General features: G+C 40.5%; 2 protein-coding genes across 18 annotated transcripts in view; one reads left to right on the top strand and one right to left on the bottom strand.

The window, feature by feature from the left end:
* The window catches only part of TMEM266 (transmembrane protein 266), an 86,477-nt gene extending 77,281 nt beyond the window's left edge, over positions 1-9,196 (bottom strand). For 2 of the 4 annotated variants that reach the window (XM_037394212.1, XM_037394211.1), the window contains exon 1: positions 9,048-9,196. The gene's annotated coding sequence lies outside the window, so the exon portion shown is untranslated. The remainder of the gene's footprint in view (positions 1-9,047) is intronic. The other 2 variants (XM_037394214.1, XM_037394213.1) reach the window with 2 other exon arrangements.
* The window catches only part of NRG4 (neuregulin 4), a 57,206-nt gene that overhangs the window by 16,184 nt on the left and 21,973 nt on the right, over positions 1-19,049 (top strand). For 4 of the 14 annotated variants that reach the window (XR_005105255.1, XR_005105257.1, XR_005105256.1 and 1 more), the window contains exons 1-2: positions 9,515-9,768; positions 15,201-15,266. Coding sequence is in view for 4 of the 14 variants with exons in the window: in XM_037394222.1 (XP_037250119.1) it covers positions 15,257-15,266 (10 nt within the window). In the remaining 10 variants the exon portion in view is untranslated. The other 10 variants (XR_005105262.1, XM_037394220.1, XR_005105261.1 and 7 more) reach the window with 8 other exon arrangements.

Genomic DNA, 19,049 nt, shown 5'->3' with positions numbered 1-19,049 from the left:
AAGATAAGTATTTAATTACATTAGACATTATGCGGAGAGAAAGTTCCTGTCACACACAGCCAACGAGTATGTTTTAAAGTGATTTTTAAAGCCTGTGAAATATACAGACACTAGGGCATGAAGTTCTCCCTCTCTTAATGAAACGAATTGTGCAAGCCTGTATTTCCCAGTCAATGTATGCCATGTACCCCAATGTTTATTTGAAGGCATAGAAAGCTTACTTCACGTGTTCACTCAGTCTGTGAAATCTCTTCACCAAGGCAGTCAACAGTGGGTTTAGATGAGGATATAGATCATTTATCAGTAGATTATATACTTACTTCACTTAACCCAATACTAGCTGATGCTGTCACCTAGGCGCTCCAAGAACTGGCTGCATTTCCAAATGTGTCAAACAAATAACCAATTAGTCTTTGCTTGCTAGTTCACTGTATCCAGTGTTTCTGTATTTAAGCCTTGGCAGGCTACCAGCTACTTTCACTGCAGTCCCTTCCCTTTCCCCAAAAAAGGGAAAACATCTTTGACTGAAAGAAGTTCTTCAAAGGCAACCAGTCTATCTAATCTTCAGAATGAAACACCACACTCAGATTGGGTGCAACATCCAGCCACTAAATTAAAAAGGACCAAGCTTCTCTCTGTAGCTCCCAAAATTCAGAAGAGTACAAGGGAGCTGCTGACAAGCATTTCTAATCAGAAGAGAACGTAATTAAAAAAAACACAAAAAAACACCAAAACCCACCCTCCCTTACAACTAACTGCACAGTATGTAGCTCAATATTCAAAGGGCTGGATGAGTCCCTGAGCTCCTATTCCTCAGGCTGTAGAGGGAATCCTTTGCCTGGCACTCCAGGCCTTCCCAGCATTTCAAAGAATCCCTTCATTTACACATCAAAACTCCTCTGCTTTCTGGCAGGATACAAAGCCTGGGTCCCAGCCTAAAAGCAGCACTTCACTATAAAGTTGTAGTCCCTTGCTTAGCTGGAATCACGTTATTTTACCTTCACAACCATTACTTTTTCTACAGCAGAGTAACAGATGCACAAAGATGGTCTCTACCTTTAAACTAAAGATCTCAGATGTCAGCCTCGAGAGTCACGACGGTGACCTGATCCCGACTTACAAGACCATAGAGAAACTACCTTATCAGTCATTTCTGTCTCTCAAGCAGCAGATCACTAAAGGAATTCTTCCTCATTTTCACACTAACATTAGACAAAAACAGCAGTGAGTCAAATTTGGTGAAGATATCCATGAATCTGAACATGTCACAGTTCCACCCATCACAGATTTACCCTTTAACAAACTCCTGAACATTTAAGTAATGTATTTCCAAAAACTTCAATAAAAGTTGTACCTACACTGTGCATTTAAAAAATCCCAACCACTACACACTAAAGTCCTCTGATTTGGAGGCTAAAAGCAAATCTTTGGGGTTTTCTGTGCCTCTGGGGTTTTTCCCTCCTTTTGAGTTGGAAAAAAAAAAATCCACAGAGCACAAGTCTTTCAACAAAGTACTGCAAGATGCAGCTCAGCAGTGATTTCACAGACCCCACCACTCATTTTCAGACAGCAGAGCTGGCTGTTCTCTGTGATACAAGTACTTACAGATATTCAGCTATAGATCACCAATAGCTAGGCCACTGCTGTCATGAGACTGTAATAGAAGCCATTAAATATTTCCTTTTCCCAAAAACTACTCCATATTCCCACTGTCAGCCTAGTTTCACAGCTGCGTACTGAGGTTGGGTTTCCATTTTAAAATACTTAAAAGAATTAATAACACACAGAATATCTGTTAAAAAAGTTCATTCAGAGTAAGCCTCAAATGCAGCTTTTCTTGGAAAACTTACAATGAATTTCTTTCTCATTGCCTGTTTCAGTTTCAGTACAGGACAAAAGCTTTCTAGAAAGCTATCTGCAGTCTTTTAAATTAACTCTTGCAGGAGAAAAGGCAAAAAAAATCCCAGTGCTGTGCTAAAAACTTGACTGCCCTTCTGATCAAAACAAAATAAAAACATCAAAGAATGCAGTGAACAAACTCTAGCCACTCTCCTCCCCAAAGCCAAAACTATTACCAGCCCATGAGCATTGTCATATCACAGCAGGGTCACTGCAGCACTGTCCTACATGATAAATATGCATATAACAATCAAAAGAGAAGATCCCTGCGAGGAAGCGAGGAAGATTCAGATAAATTACTTGCTCCTGACTCTCCCACTTACTTCCCAATTTTATAACCAACTCTTCGAGTTTTTAAAAAAATACAGGCTTTTCCACGTGGCTATGTGAAAAACAAACTATTGGCTGACAAAGCAGACAGTGTACAAAAGTTAACATGTATAAAATAAATTGAATTCTAAGATTACCTTTGGAAGTACTCATCTTCAGGTAAAATCTTGCAATATTATAGTACAAATACAGCCTAATTGTTTTTTTCAGTGGTACTCCTCTAGATAACTAGAAGAAAGTTAGGTTATTACAATTTCAATGTTAGTAATGTGAAATCTGATGACAGCAAAAACATACACATTCTCATGCTGCAAAAGGCAGTAAGACTTCTCTTTGCCAGTGTTAATTCCTGAAAGGTAGATGAAGAGTAGTATCTGGATATACCCAAAACGTGCACAACCTGAATTAACGATTCTTAAAAGTGTTGCACTTAATCACTTTAAAAAAGAAACTACTGCTGAACAATGAATTTACTACCTGCTATGCATTTAAAGAGATCACATTACAAGCTTGTCCTAGGATACAAATTTTTAATTACGTCTATCCAAATTTTTAATTACATATATCCAGTATTACCTATATAACCAAGGTTTTATTGAACACCTATCACCATTCACAATGTTCTCATTAAAATGTATTTAGATTGCAAATCCCCTGGGACATGACTTTTATCCGCAGTTGAACAATCTACAGCACGAAGGTCCCAGTCTCTTTTGCTTTAAATACTAGTATAGCATGAATAATTTTTTTAATGTAGAACAATACTGAAATATTCAGAAAGCACCCTTTGTGTTTGTTCTCTGTGCTTAACTCCCATTTACAGTTCAGAATAAACACTTCAGCTGTCATTCTATTAGCAGTTTTAGCTACATAAGAAATTCAAGACGGGGCCAAATTTCCTTGCGTAATGATTTCACAGTAAGTGGCAACCAGATGGACAGCACACTGCCATATGCTCCCCTTTGCTGAAAGGTGGAAAAGTGAGCAAATATGAATCAGAAAAAAAGAGAGTGAGGAGACAAATATCAGTGCAGTATGCTCATTAATTCATGCACACATCCTTTCCTACAAGAAACGTACACAAACTTCTCCGTTCCTTGTACACCAAGATCTGAATTGCAGGGAAGCAACGGCAATGGTTAGGGGGGGAGCTAGGGAACAGATGTTGTCTCCAGCATAATCACTGCTAGGCAGGTGCAGACCTCTGCTACGTCCAACAGCGTTACACCGGTAAGAAAAGCCATTGTACAAGCACAGGGGGAAGAACAAGCATCACCGTGGCCCTAATAAAGGGAAGAGAACAAAGACCCTTCATAGCAGTTTGCCTCTCTGGAAGCCAGCACTTGTTCCAACACAGCACCAAGAGCTGAGAGGCTCAGAAGCTGTGCCCACTCTGCAGCCTCCTCTGAATTTCATTTTTTTGCCCACAGAAAACGTATGTCAAAAACTTTTAAGTAAACCTTGATGCTACCTAAGCCTTGCATTGCTCTTTTCAGTTGGAGCGATCTGGCCGTATTATAATGTCTCCAAGGAGTACCTGCCCTTTTGAGCTAGTCCCAAAAATAACACCTTTCAAAGTTAAGCACATCTATTTAAACACACTACTGCTCCCTGCTCAGAAAGTCCTTCTTAAGACCAAGGTAGGGGGTGTGTGTGGGGTGTGGTGGTGGTGAGCATTCAGGTTTCTGCAGGTGGCAGTGGTAACAGAAGAAAAAAAACCCAGTAAATATGTGCAAGAAAAATCTTTGAGATTGCCTTTGAGACACTTGTGCAAGTTAACACATAAAACTTGACCCATATCTCATTTTACCGTTAAAAAGTTGTTTCTAAATCTAATTTTATCATTCCAGATAAGAACATAATTATTTACTAGATATGGGTTGTAAAATCTGGGCAGATATTATATACATAGAAAACTTATGGACTGTTTGCTAGCTGAGACACACCACATGCCTCATGTTTACATCCTGGATGTTTGTTAACTTTATTTCAGACAAGGAGCTCTTCAGCTCACTTCAAGAAGAGCTTTAAGTTTGTACCATCACCTAAATCAACTGGTAGTCCAAATTGCATACTCTTCTGTAAGAAATTATTTGATAGACTCAAACAGAAGTATTCAAGGCAAAATACTAAAATAATTTGACGGCAAGAAGTCTCACCAACTTCAAAAAAATTTGTATTTTGCTATTTTTATATATGAACTTTCATTTTCTATTAGTAGAAGAAGCTGGTAGGCACACTTAAATACCAGACACATAACACTTTACACTACAAAGGCTTTTGCAACCTTTTTGAGAAGCTGTGACACTTGCCTGGTTTGCAGACAGCCTTTGAAGTTCCCTGGAATAACAGGGATGCTCTTTGTCTCATGGCAATCCATTCAAGTTAAGCCGAATCGTTTTCCTATACCTGCTTGCTTTTCTAAATGAAGTATTTGGTGACCTCTCTCAAAAAAAATAATCAAATGGACATGAACGACACCTACACAATGGCTGGGCAGGTTGCACCTCTGGCAGAACAGTGACAGACAGTGCGCTATGAAGCACTTAACAGATTGCTGAAGCAAAGAAGTAGAGAGGCAGGACAGACAGCAGAAAGGAGAATGAAATAGGTCAGACTTTACCCATTGTTCCCCTAGACAAAGCACAGACTCCGAAGGTCCTTCCCCTTTTACCAAATAACCACCTTACCAAGTAAGGCAATTACCTGAACTAGAAATCACTACTGAAGGCTCAAATCCCACTCAGGGATTTGTTAAGGTCAACAAGGGAAATTTACACCTCCGTATAATACAGTTTTACCAAAAAGAAAAAAAAAAAAGCTAAACCACACAATACTAAGAGGGGCCATGTTAGAAACTAATCTGCAAGAAGGTTGTTTGGGTTCCAAATTAAGCTCCTGGAAATTAGGAAGCATCATATTTAAAACAACATATGAATTAATACTCCACTTGCATTAATGTTCTTTTTAACTGTTTAGATCACTTACTAATTTTCCTGCAAATCATTGGCTCATTCAGTGAACAAGGTGGTTCACAACATAGAAGTGCATCTGCATAACCCTAAATTAGACATTTTCCGACTTACATGTCTGACTTTACAACCAAATATTTGAACATATACTTTTAAATATAGTTTCATTTGTGTGTAATGCTATAGATGCACATGATGCTTTACACGATGTAAGAAGAGACAGTAATTGCCACAAAAGAAGAAATCTTACAGTTCAAATGTATCAAAGCAACACTGAACCCTAGACAAGATAAAATGGAAGTGAGACAGAGGGAGAACCTCTTTATGCTGAAAATATTACGACTTGAATAAAGCAAGAAGCTGATATTGCATTTTGTAATGCTTAGTTAACGACAAAACTATCATTAGAAAACCTCCATTACAACTTGAGTTTACAAGAAGGCCTGTCTTTAATTATACTCATGCAAAACCAGTGATTTCAACAAGATTACATGGACATGGCAGAGCTCATTGCAACCTTATAACTAAATTAAGAATTAAACCCCAATACATCACTCTTGTCAAGCAAAATCCTAAGCCCAGCAAATAGGTGGGCTGAAAGACAACAGAGAGACTGAAGTAAACCTTCCACAGTCTTTCACCTAGCCCCTGCCCCTAACACTTCATCTAAGAACTCGGTGGGTAAAAAGCTTTCAGTTCACCTTGGGCAGGGACTTCCTGAGCCAAAGAATGCACAACAGCTAAGCTCTACCCCACAGTGATAACAAACCAACTTTTATTATTTTTCTCTTGAAGATGGAATTTCACTAAGTATGCTCATGCCTACCTCACTACAAAAATACCCCTAAAAGTATTGAGAGTTCCAAATTTTTTGAGTCCAAAAAATTCAAAACTCCCTGTATTCCAACACCACAGATTCCAGACTTACCCCTCATATTATTAAACCTAACAAGAGCGTGGCAAGAAGTTTCAACAGCACGCAGTATCAGGACAGAACCAGGAAGGAGAGGAAAAAGAGGAATCAAATCACAACCTTCATCTCACATACCAACTATCAATGAAGATTCTGCAAATAGCACTTGGTTAACACTTTAGATGTTAACATATGAGGCAGAAAGGACTGCAGCTCACTATCCTGTGTCAGTATTGGTTCTGCAGTGTTTGTAAGGATAAAGTTTTTTGTCTGTCAAGTAATCCGCACCGGCCAGGAAGCAGATATGTTGAGCACTACTACACAAACATAAAACCCTATATGCTGCTCTTGTCGGTTTTATACCATGTAACACAATTCAGTTAATTGTTGTTCTATTGCTAGGTAATGCAACTACTTTAATACTGATGATATGACTAAAATTTACCTGTAATATATCAGGATCTCATAGGGCAATGCAGCTTCTCCGCCTAATCTGCACGTAACCACATGTAATAACACTGAAACCATGCTCTTGAAGATGCTTGAGGTTTTGCTAGTTCTGCCCTCAGTGCTGAAGGTAAAATCTGTGATGCAATATTACTGCAGTCAGAAACTGCAGCATATAGACCATCAGAGACAAAACAACAAGCTGCCAGGTAGTCAGGTTTCAGAGAGTCACCACTGAATCCAAGTTGGAGTAATAGCACAACAGTAGCGGGGGCCAGGAGAGGAGAATTATAATGAGCAGTATGCATCTTTTACAGGGCACCTTCAGAATTGTAATCACGCATACACACAACTAACCTTTGCAAACAGACACAGTGAAAGGGAAAACAGCTATACCATGCATTACGTTCCCCATTTATGCTGTCAGTCACAGTCCGAAAATACTTCAGCTGAGTAGCAGGCATGCACTAGTAGCTGCACTGCAAGCATACATAGTTCACATCTTAATTTTCTTACTGACCTTTTCACAAACCAGTTGGAGTCAAGACCTTCATTTCACCTACAACTCCAGTTCTGAAGCTAGAATAGCTGATGCATATACTCTTGCTACGTGTCCTCTTTGCCCACTGTTGTCTTTAGCATAGTTATCACCTGCTAACCACATCTAACTTTTTGTGGAACTTAAACCTCTTTTCACCCTTTCGGCAAAAACTCCACCTTGCACTGAACAGGCAAGCCGATTTTGCAATCTAATGGGCAGCATCAGGACACAGTTGCAAAAATTTCACTTTGTTCAGAAACATACAGGAATGAGTACACGTATGCACTGCTTCTGGAATGTGGGCTCCTCACTCACAGAGCCACTTCACTGACTGTAAGCACATTCTTCACAGTGTTTAGGAACTGTAACACAACTGAAGCAGGACACCCTTACTTCTTACTCCACATGCTCTGGAAATAAGCAGCATTCCTTCCCTTCTCTACACAGAGTACACCGCCTGGTAATACGGATACTGTTCACAAGATCAAGTCAACAGCTCTTCCCATACAAGATAATTGCGCATAATGTTAATCACAATATCTTGTTGCAAAGTACTTACATGCTACTATTGTATGGTCTAATTTATAATCCTCCCCTAATATGACTGTACTATTAATGACTCTTTTACAAGTGTCCCGCAGGAACTTGCGGCATCTTCACAGGAACTACCAGAAAATGGTTGAGCTTCAATACCATCTCACTCAATCCATGCTTGGGTAGTAATGTTTTACTACACGTTAAAAACATACAGGCTGCTTACCCTTCTTTTCTTGTGCAAATTCCAGTAATAAGTCTTACCAAAACCCCCAGGACTCCTGACAGTCACATCACAAAACGGCAGTTTCTCACTGTGTTTCTGTACACGACAGGTGCCCATGTTCAGACAAACAAGCCTCTCTGCTGATTGCATTCACAGCTGTAAACGTCCCTACATCATTACTCATTTTACTCCTTTTAGAGACACAGATTTTTTGCAGCTGTTACAACAGTATCAGGTGCATGCTCTAGTTAACAAAAGAGCCTGTAGGTCAGTTCGCTCTCAAATCCACACATAAGAACCAAGAAATGCTGCTGAAGTCACATCTAGCAGATGCGTCTCCTAACTTCAGCACACCAGAAAAAAAACCCATCACCCTAGAAACCACACGTGCTGAAGTACTATTTTCCTTAAGAAAAGTTACTGTGACATCCTATCCCGTTACAGCACATCACTCACAGTTTACAGATTTCACCTCTAGAGATGCCACAAAAAAAGGTCTATTAGATTCATTACATTTTTGTGGAAGGCAAACCGAAAATTCCCTGGTTAAGAGCAGTCTAAAGGGATTTCAGCTTCCAAAAAGACACTGCGGTTCCTTTTCTCGTTGTGGCAAGCCACGATGCCGCTCTAGGGCAGAGGGTTTCCAAGACGAGCTGCAGCACCGTACGGATCCACAGCACCCACGGCAGGAGCTGCCGGGGCGGCCGTTCCGCAGAGGCGCTGCGCGGCCGGCGGGCGCTCCCGCAGAGCCAGCGCGAAGCGACTCTCACGCCGCGGCGCTACGCGGGCTGTGTGCACGCGGAGCCGCCCGCGCCCGATACGGGACCCCCGCCGGCTCCTCCCGCCCCCCGCCCGGCTGCCCACCGCTGCGCGCCAACCGCCGCGGCCCGAAGACAGCCCCCTCGCCCCGCGCCGCCACACCGAGCCCGCGGGAAGGTGCCCCGGCCCCGCCGCAGGCCGGCCCGCGGCTGGGCGCCCGCAGGGCCCCCCCGGCCCCGCCGCCGGCGAGCTGGCGGGAGGCGGCGCCCGCCGCCAAACTTTCTCCGCCGCCAAAGGGCTCCCCGCGCCCCGTCCGCCGGCGCGGGGACCCCGCCGGGCCGCCCCGCCCGCCCTCGGGGGTGGCCCGCCGCGGCGGCAGGGCGAGGGGCGGCGGCAGGGGCGGCCCCAGGCCGGCACGGCACGTACCTGCTGCCCGCGGCGCCGGCGCCCGCAAAGCCCCCGCTCCGCCGACGGGCCGCCGCGCGCCTCGCGCGGAGCCGGCAGCGGCGAGGAGAGGGGCGGGGGCGAAACCTGCGCGCGAGCCCGCCCGCCCGCGCGCGCCCGCCCTTCCTCCGGGTCGCCTAGGCAACAGCGGGCCCCGCGCGGGCCGGCGGGCGGGCGGGAAAGGGAAAAGGGGGGGGCGGGGCGGTTTAAAGGGGGCGCGCGCGCGTGCTCGCCCCCATCACGTGGGCGCCGCCGACCCAATAGCGGCGGCGGAGGGCGGGCTCCGTAGTACTACGGGACGCGGAGGGCGGGGGGGGGCGGGGGGGGCGGAGCGGAGCGCTGCCGCCTCCCGCCCCGGCTGGTCCCCTCATGGCGGGAGCCGCTGCGTCGATCGCCGACCCCCGGGACAGGGCGGGCAGGTGGGAGCCGCGGTATGAGGAGGGGCCGCGGGCCGCCGCAGCACGCTGGCGGTGGGGCCGGCTCCTGTGGGGCGGCCGGGGCCCGGCGCAACCGCCTCGCTCGGGGCCCGCCCGCGCCCCGTGCCGCCGTGCCCCCGGAGCCGCCCGCGTTGCATAACGGCGCGCGCCGCGGGCGGCTGCCGGATTACACGGGGCAGATTAGAGATTACGTTGATTCAGCAGATTGTCCGGTGCATGTCTGGGAAAGATTACACCAGCAGAGTTAAGAATACCCATTTGCTGTGGTAAGCTGCGGCTTAAGTAGAACAAATTAACTCAATACAAAATTAAGGGGGGGGGGGGGGGGCGGGGAATAATAAAAATACCCCAAGGTTAAGAACATGCTTTAAATGAGCAAAACGAAAAAAAGAGGTTGAAATTCAAGTTTTAACAGTTCTTTACCATAAGCTGAACTGCTGTGGAATAGCTGGTGATGGCAGCCACCAGTTACTACCGTCCAGACGATGTTTGGCTTCAAAAAAAGCAAAATCAGTACTGGGATGCCTAGTTACATTAGCTTCCTGAGGACTCCCATATAAAAATAAGTATTTAAACTCTTTTGATAGATATTTTTTAGTATCTTAAAATTACGGAAGTGATACCGATCTGTTTAATGGAATGTCCATGTGCTAAACCATCTCCTTGTATGCCAGTTTGTAATACACATTTTTTGAGTTCTGATTTTTGGATCTGAGATTACTGACATCTGAGAGTTGACATTCTCATGGGCACTCTATCTACCACTGAGATAGGAATAAAAATTAATCACACAGTGAAAACCTGTAAGTTGTATGACATTTCAGTTGATTTCTTAGAGAGTTCAGGGATGAAAGCAAAAGTGCTGTAGGAGAAATCAGTAAGCACACAGAATGAAACAATAGTGTTGTGGGGGTTTTTTCCAAACTTGATAGTGATTTTTTTTTAATGTAGATGTCTTCTAAAATTTATCACTTCCCCTGCATGAGCACACACAAGCTCATGACTACCTCAAAATTACAAAAAAAAAAAAAAAGAAAAAAAAAAGACTACAGTACTTACGTTTGACAGAGGCCTCAACTGAAAGGTAGCTCTGCCAACTTCCGTATGAATATCTCATACACTAGAACTGGGGTTTCGGGTGGGAATTTGCAGTTGGTTGCAAACTACTTGCAAAATTTTAGCAATAGAAAGTTTTCCCTTAAATTTACTGTAATGTCTCACATTGTGATTTCAACATTGTGACAACAGTTTTATCAGCTGGTTTAGTATATAATTAATCCTAGACATAGGTCAGCGGATAAAATCAGAATGTAAACCTTTTGCTGTAGGCGTTCCTAAGACAAGAAGACTCAGTCATTTGGTGTCATTTCAGAAAACTGTCATGGAAAGAATTTTGAACATCTGGATTCAAAAAATTCATCTGTCAATCATAAGCATGCTGACACTTGCAAGCCATTTGGCATCAGCCCTTGCTTCTGTCTTTTGTTACGGTTCCTTCATGTTATGGCTATTCCATCTTAAAAGAAACTCAGTGTGTGAGTAATGCATTGTCCTTACACAAAAAATTATCTCATCTTGAATTCTTCCTTATTGAGATTTCCATTTGTTTCAGGCAGTTTGATTTTTTTTTTTTTGATGCCTGATGATTTTCAGTGCTAAAATCAGTTATGAGCTTCATATGTGAGGGTACTAGAAGTTACCGCCTAGATAAGCACGCTCCTTTTAACAAGACCTCAGGACAGTTCCTGGCTCTTGGAGAAAATAAGAGGTGTGGTTGGCAAACTACTTGATAGATATCAAGGACACATCTCAGAAGGAAATTTATGTGTAATTAGCAGATAGTGCAATTTTATTTTTTTTTCCCTTCATAGTTTTCATAACACAAATATTTGAACTCAGTATTGGGGCAGAATGAGATTTTTACCTCTTGGATCTTAAAAAAAGAATACACAAAGCAGTAAAATCCCATTCTTGAAAACAGCTGTAAGGTGCGACTTAATCTAAATGAACAAACAATGTATATTTGAAATAGCCATGTGACTGAAATGATCTTTAATTTGGGTGAGAGTTTATTTAGAGATTAATTTTAAGAATGTTTGAATAGCAAAGAACCATAAAACAAAACCTAAATCATTGTTCAGTGCTTTCTTTTTATCTGCCTGTGCTCATTAAAACTTCCAGTTACCATCTTTTGGGGATACTGCATCTCACAGATGCTTAGAATAGTTAGCCATGAGAAGTACACAAAACTATGTGGCAATAAGGATTCTGCGTGAAGGGGAGTAAAACAGGTTAAAGGCAGATCTAATGAGTCCAGAAGAGTTGTTCCAGCCAGCCTCCAGTATGTGAGGTCCTGGAGCACATTTTTTTTGCTGAAGAGCTGAACCCATTGCAGTTTTGTGACTGAGCACTCAAGTTGCCCAGAAATCCAACAGCAGTTCCCAAAAAAGAGATAAATGTATTCTTTCCCTTAGTGTTTTAGTGCCCGGGAAGCACTAGGCTATATGAATTTTCCTTTGTTGGCCCACTTTAATCTATGGCTTCTCTGCTACAGAATAGTAACCCAGTATTTCCGTCATGTTGCCAGAATTCAGTGTGACACACGCATACACATAGAGCTCATGCTTCATTCAGCAAAGTACTGGAACATACTTTAAAGAGATTTAAGATACGGTTAACTCTAAACATGATTTAAATCCTTTAAAGCCCTTGTTAACGGATTCAGACTACGAAGATAAAGATGCCCAGGAGTTTCAAGTAATTGAAGAGGCTGAAATAGTATATATCGGTATATATCAGTACACAGGTGATCTAACTTTAATGTATAAACTGTAATCTTTCAAACAATATATTGCGATTATTAATATCAGTTCAGATGACAGATGTCAGGAAAAGGGTAGTACTGATCTGAAGATTTTTCAACAAGCTGGCACAAAGAAAATTAGGCTATATCTTAAATTTCAGATTAAAGTATTCTAACTTGATTCAATGTATGCAAAATAAACATTTGAGCATTCATAGAACTGTATTTTTAGTTTCTGTGAGCATAAGCTACAGCTGTGTCTTAAAAGAAGATAAAGAATTTGGAAAGTGTTAGGTAGATGCACAAATGACCTCTTGTTTCTAGTACGGAAAAAACTTCAGTGCACAGGTAGATGTCAGCAAGTTAGAATCAAGTTTAGCAACAATTTCTTCTATAGCTTTTCATTTTCTTTACAATATATCAGCTTACTTTTCTAATGAGATAGAGAGTCTGATATAATCCTTTTTAGGACACTGATGCATACTTGAACTTCTGTTCGGAGTGCAACAAACACCCTAGAGAAAAACTTACAAATACATGACTACCTCATTAGTTGCTTTTCAGTCTCTTTTAAAAAAAAAAAAAAAAAAAAAAAAGCCACAGCTGTGAATGGTGTCAGCAACATCTCTTTTGAAAGTAATCTTTAGACTCAAGTTGTGATACTTATCGTCAGGACTTAAAGCACAGAATTACACACATACATCTTCTTGCACTATTTAGGAAGTATTCTCACCTCCTTCCTTTGCCACCCTGTTTCCTTGAATATGCAGGCAATAAAGTTTGAAAATAAACTATTAGTAGTCCCATAGCCTTCCTCTTTGTTTTGTTCTTGTTCTCTACAGTCGTCTCAGAAACAATTTGTAGTACATGTAACAATTAGTCCTAGTCCGAACAGCTGATGAGGTGCATAGCACATCCGTTTAACACACACTGGTGAAGTAGAAAACGGTCAGCTTCCTCTAAGGAATTTTATGCTGCATCATTGGATTCAAGCATCTCCTGAAAAAGTTCAACTTATACCAGCAGCAGCACCAGAGAGATAGGGAGATGCATACTGACAATAAGATGAAGGAAAGGAGATGTGAGAACTCCTTTTTGCAGTAGCAAAATCAAATTTTTTTGTCTGTTCAAGGACCTATATCCTAATTAAATGTGGTAAAGGAGGTGGTCTGAAATTTAGGTTATATATCCTATTAATATTTTCTGTTGAGAGCTATTGGATATTACACAATTTTGTGGAATATTCCAAGAACAGGGAAAAAAAATTAAAAAGGACTGCTTGCTCCAATAAAATAGAAATTTAAATCAGATTTTTGACTGCTGCATGTAATATTTGTATGATGGAATTTATATATACTGCATTATGTGAATGTTTTGAATTCAGCAATAAACTGTAGTATTGGTAACCCTAGAAAAGCATGCGAGTAATTCTGTGAGCATAACGGGGCGTTACCCTGTCCCGTACTTGGCCTCTGTATGCACGTTTGTCTTTGTTGTGACCTCACCCACATTGCACTATATGTAAATGTGAAGCCTTTTTAACAGCACATACACAATCCGGATCTTGCCTGCTAAAAACAACCATCTCCAGGACAATGTAATTCTTTTAAAAACAGGATTACAATTCTGAAGTAGATCGCGGTTTTTTGTTTCTTTGTGCCACATGCCATGTTAATAGTACTTGGTTGTGTACACAAAGTAAACAAAGTTGCATGTCTGCAGACAGCCCAAGAGGACAGCCTTTGGGTGGGGACCTTGCTGTTACAGCCCAGTATCACAGGGAGCTGCCATTTCAGATTTTCTTGTATGGACAGGACGCTTAAAGAGCTAGAGAAGCCATCTGAGGTCCTGTGAAAAACAGAACTGTGTGCTTATACAGTAAGTACAAATGCATTATACCTTTTGAAACAGGCCTCTACAGAGTTGCCTTTCTATCACTAAAAGTTGAAGCATAAGCAATTATTTTTGGTAAAGCTGGTAATTTATTTTATTTGATCATTTAATGGGAAAAAGTCTTTCTTCCAATATAGGACAGTTTGCTCAAATATTTATGTATGCTTTAAAGTATAATTAAGAAAAAAAAGAGCAAATATTAAAAAATATCTATTGCATTAGGCTTGTTCGGTAACCTTTTTGGTACAGTAAACCTCGACTATATCATACAAGAAGACAGAATATAACAGCATTAGATCGTTATAGAGCTGGCATATCTACAGAGTAAGTTTCTTTTCAGCGATGTCAAGTGAAGATCGGTTTCTGTCCAGGCAGAGAGTTTCTATTCCATATTTAAAAAATAATTGTACAAGTCCTGACCTTGCTGAGTTCTCCTAAATTCACGGTTTATATTAGTAATTTCACCTGACATCCAGACATGAAAAACACTTACGTAAAACACACACATTCTCTCTGAGAAATTATAAATTGGGAAGCTGGTTTTTGTGAAATGCAAGAATTCTAACACCAAGGTCTTCCCTGACTGAATAATTACTAGTCTGAGGACTGGTTCAATTGTATGCACTGTCTTTCAATGTATTTTCAAGGTACAAATGTCAATTTAATTTGATAGCTAGAAACAATAATGTATATTGCCTAAAAGCATCAAGTATTACAATTCTGAATAAGCATGGCAGTTTCAAAAAGGTATTCATTGTTTAAATGTACTTTAGTGTGAATTTGGTGTTACTCTGTGGAGTTCACTGAACTTGACAGCAGACTTAAATGTTTGCCATTAACTGTGAATTAACGGAACTCACATCTAATATAAGTGTATTACTGTCAAAATACAACAAATGTCTTAGCAGCAACACTGAAAGATGCATTCCAATAGCTGTTTCTACAGGGAAAAAAGTCACTAGGATTAAAAATGACGTGCTAAATTTGCATATTTGTCTTTAGGTGCTGTTTTAGAAGAATAGCCTCTGACCAAGAATAAAAATTGTTGTCGGAATAATATGCGAACAGGTAATTTCTTCCAAGTCTTTACTTCAACGTGTATACATATATAATTAGAATTCATTAAAATTGCATTGATTTTGACAGCTGCCATTGGGATTGTCACAACTGCTCCATAGGGCTGTCATCACTTACTAGTCAGCGAACTAGTTCACCAGTCAGGGGCACAAATTCTCTAAGGAGATGTTTGCTTTGATCAATCCTAGTATTTCATAGTTCATGACTGACTAGCATGCACTCCAAAGTTGCTTACAAGTGAGGAAGCATGCATCAGCCTCTTTATCTTCTGTCAACCTTTCCCATTCCTCCTCCTTCCCTTTTTGGTTTTAGCAGACTTCAGGATTAGACAGTCTCTAGTATTTTAGCCTCTGGATTAGGCAAAATAGCTGAGTCAACATGTGGATTATCAAGGCTGGCTTGGTTCTTTGGGGGTGAAGGTGGTGTGGAGCCTTTATTTGTTTTTCTTTTTAATAGATAGGACAGTCAGGTTACAAAAGTTTAAATGCAAACAGACAAGATAGTTTAAGGGCAGGGTTTTGTGCATGTCCTCAAACAGAATAATTGAGAATCAGTGTATTTAGAGACTGCTGTTACATTTGCCAGTTTTAAGTATTCGCAGTCCAGTATTGGAACAATTTTGTTTCATTCCTCTTCACTTCTCCCAAAAAAACCTGACTTTTTAAAAAAGTAACATTTGTGTCCTACTTCTCTTTATTTAATCTCTCACTTAGAAGGACATATCAAATTACATATATAGATATATATTATGTAGAACATACGTTGATAGAGTTTCTACAGTCATATTAATTGAAAAGCTAAATCTTTTGTTGTTTTTTTTTAATTGCCCATCGCCACTTGACTTGTTAAACTTTTCTATCTTGATTATGGTAGTCTGAATGTAGTATACATTTGACTTTCAAAGCATACCATTTGCATTTTTAGATTAATATAATGTATTGACTTACCTCATGAAAAATCATAACACATTCACCAATGCTAATGTAATTGGATTTTGGCTTGAATTGAACTCCTTCTGATTCTCCAGTATACTCTTTTGCATCACTGACTATAAATTTAAAGGGATAAACTGTTGCTTTCATACTTTCCTGTCTATAAATACAGATCAGTAGCTTTCAAATGAGGTCCAAACTACTGTATTTCAGTGAAGTGTACAATACTAGAGTACAATAGTACTCTATAGCAAGTCCACTACTAGTAGTAATTAATGTGGGTTTTTAGTGTTAGAGCTTCCTAAATTTTCTTTTATTCACTTTCATAATTTTCTCGTCTACTTTGTACTGTATTACCCTGGTACTTTCAATAAGTAGTAGCAAAGTATTAATACACAAAGTAGAACTAATGAAAAGCACAATTGGATGGAAAATAGGGCACCTGATCTACATGGACATAGGTGTTCCTTCAAGTATTTCATTACCGACAAAATTAAGGTTACCATTTTTCCCTTAGCACTGGAAAGAAGTCTCTCTCTAGAAAGAAATAGCCTATAGAGAAATTGCCTGTAACTACAATCCAAAAGGTTTTGAAGGCTTCCTAGGCACTTTTTGTTCTCTCTCTCCACCTCTCTCACTTTTCTTTAATAGGCCTAAGACAGTGCCTGAGGCCAGAACAGAAGTGTGGAGTTGGGCTGCAGAGCTGGTCCTTCATACACAGATCACACCCTAACAGTGAGAGAATGATTCTCCCAAATGTTCTGAGACCTGAATGACTTGAGGCATTTAGTTTTATTCAGTAGCCTACCACTATGCCAGTGTGAGACAGGCCTACTCCTGCATAAAGACAAAGAGAAGAAATAGAACCGTAAGGCAGGATTTTAAGGAGGTTAACAAGTTTTCATTAATTCTCATGAGAATTTCTTTGAAGGCTTTCCATGAGCTGTCTAAAGGGATTTTTCTGTGTGACCTACCTTCTGTCATGTCACTTTTCTGTCTGGTAGAATTTCAACAACACTTAACTCCCTCAGATGCTTAGTAGAGTTGGGAGCAGGTCAAAGTTGAGAGTTTTGCTTTTTCTCTCTTGGTTCTTATAGTTGTATAGATACCCAGATATACTGTTCATGTATTCAGTAGCCTCTCTTCATTTAAGGAAGGATGTAGCCTTCAATGAAATTACACTGTCACAAATGTTCCACTGTTATGTTTGAATAGGCTGAAGTAAAGTAATCTGGAGTTCTTGTTTAAAAACCTGCTTGTTTTTTTCTGTTACCATTTTATTCCTATTGCAGTTATGCTGTTACCCATGCAAAAGAATTTTAGAAGACTTTTAATACTGAACTTTCAGTAAATTAATTAACAGTAGACAAGCAGAGAAACCTTCAGAGTTAAAATAAATTTCCATTTAACTTCTAACGAAGTAGGGCAGAACACACATTTCCATTATGCCACATCCTAAGCCAATGCAACAAGGTCAAACATGAGTAATTTTTCTCGCCTTACATCCCCCTTCCTCCAACTCCCTAATATATCTGCACACATGCAAAAAGGTCCAGTTACCATTTGGATGCCAGTATTTTGATAACGTGAATGTGAAACTGAATTCCCATTGAGCTCTGTGGTATAACTGCCTTCATCTTAAAATAATATAAGGACTGTACTCACACTCCTACATCAATATGTTGTCATAAAAATGGAAGAATATATGAAAAGACGGGAGACTGGAATTATTAGAGGTGGTCTAGAGGACAGCACGATGCACAATGTTTTTGCTGCACAGGTTTAGAAGTAGCTAAATTTTTCTGTTACTCTTGGAAAAGTCAGGTTTCTTTTATTTACAAAGCTGTAACAGCTCTCTGCCACAGAACGTCTTATGGCCACTCTCCTCACTTTTTTTCTGCAGGAAAAACCCTAACTCTTTCCTGAAGGACAAATAAAAAAACTAAAATCTTGATTCCTCTTAAACAACACTATATTTTGTATAGAACATGGCGTCTGTACATAACCAGTGAGACAGCAGAATTCTTATTTTAAGAACTTCTGGGAGAAATAACAGCAAAAACAACACCGAAAGTGTGAGGTAACACATGATTCTCACACCTGTGATGCCAGAAGACTGCTCTGTTTTGCTTGTGATTGAGATATTGTGGTTTCATGAGATTGAAGAATATAGAAAAAATATATATCCATATATATCAAACCAGTTACTGATGCATTATATGTATCATAAATATATGCAGTCCAACTTCCAAATTTAGACTGCTTTCAGAAAGAGTGAAATGGTACAGTTAGATATTCTTTTTAAGCATAAAAACACATGGACAACTGCTGCTACAAGTGCCAACATTCGTATCGTGTATTTGGGGGTTTATTAGAACACCTAATTGTGTTTAACACACAAACAATTCATATAAGAAGCCTACTGAGTTAGGAAAAAGCTTTTCTGAGATCTGTGGAAATTAACATTGTAACAGGCAGTCTTCTGCATAAGTGATACTTCATAGGCTAGCTCCTCTGTTAGTTGTTAAAAATTGAGGTGGGAAAACCTAGCGGTGTCTAGCTGCGCTATGATGCAGCTCTTAATACAACCTGACACAGTCTCAGAATGTCCTGGTCCACACCTGAGACTATTCTGGGTTTATCTGTACCGACTCCCGTTCTCTCACAGAAGCTAGTTAAGCTAAAGATAGTTTGTGGTGCTGGAACAGGACAAACCAGACTTCATATAGGTCATCATATGAGTCACTCAACTTGGTATGGCTTGTGGTTGTGAAAGGCAAATGAAGTAGCGGAGAATTCAAAAGTTCCTCTCGCTGAAAGAGAAATTTTGCATTTATTCATA

This window comes from Falco rusticolus, chromosome 7 (genome assembly GCF_015220075.1).
Source record: "Falco rusticolus isolate bFalRus1 chromosome 7, bFalRus1.pri, whole genome shotgun sequence".
Taxonomy (NCBI): domain Eukaryota; kingdom Metazoa; phylum Chordata; class Aves; order Falconiformes; family Falconidae; genus Falco; species Falco rusticolus.
The sequence above is the reverse complement of the archived record's forward strand: the minus strand, read 5'-3'. Positions and strand labels throughout refer to the sequence as shown.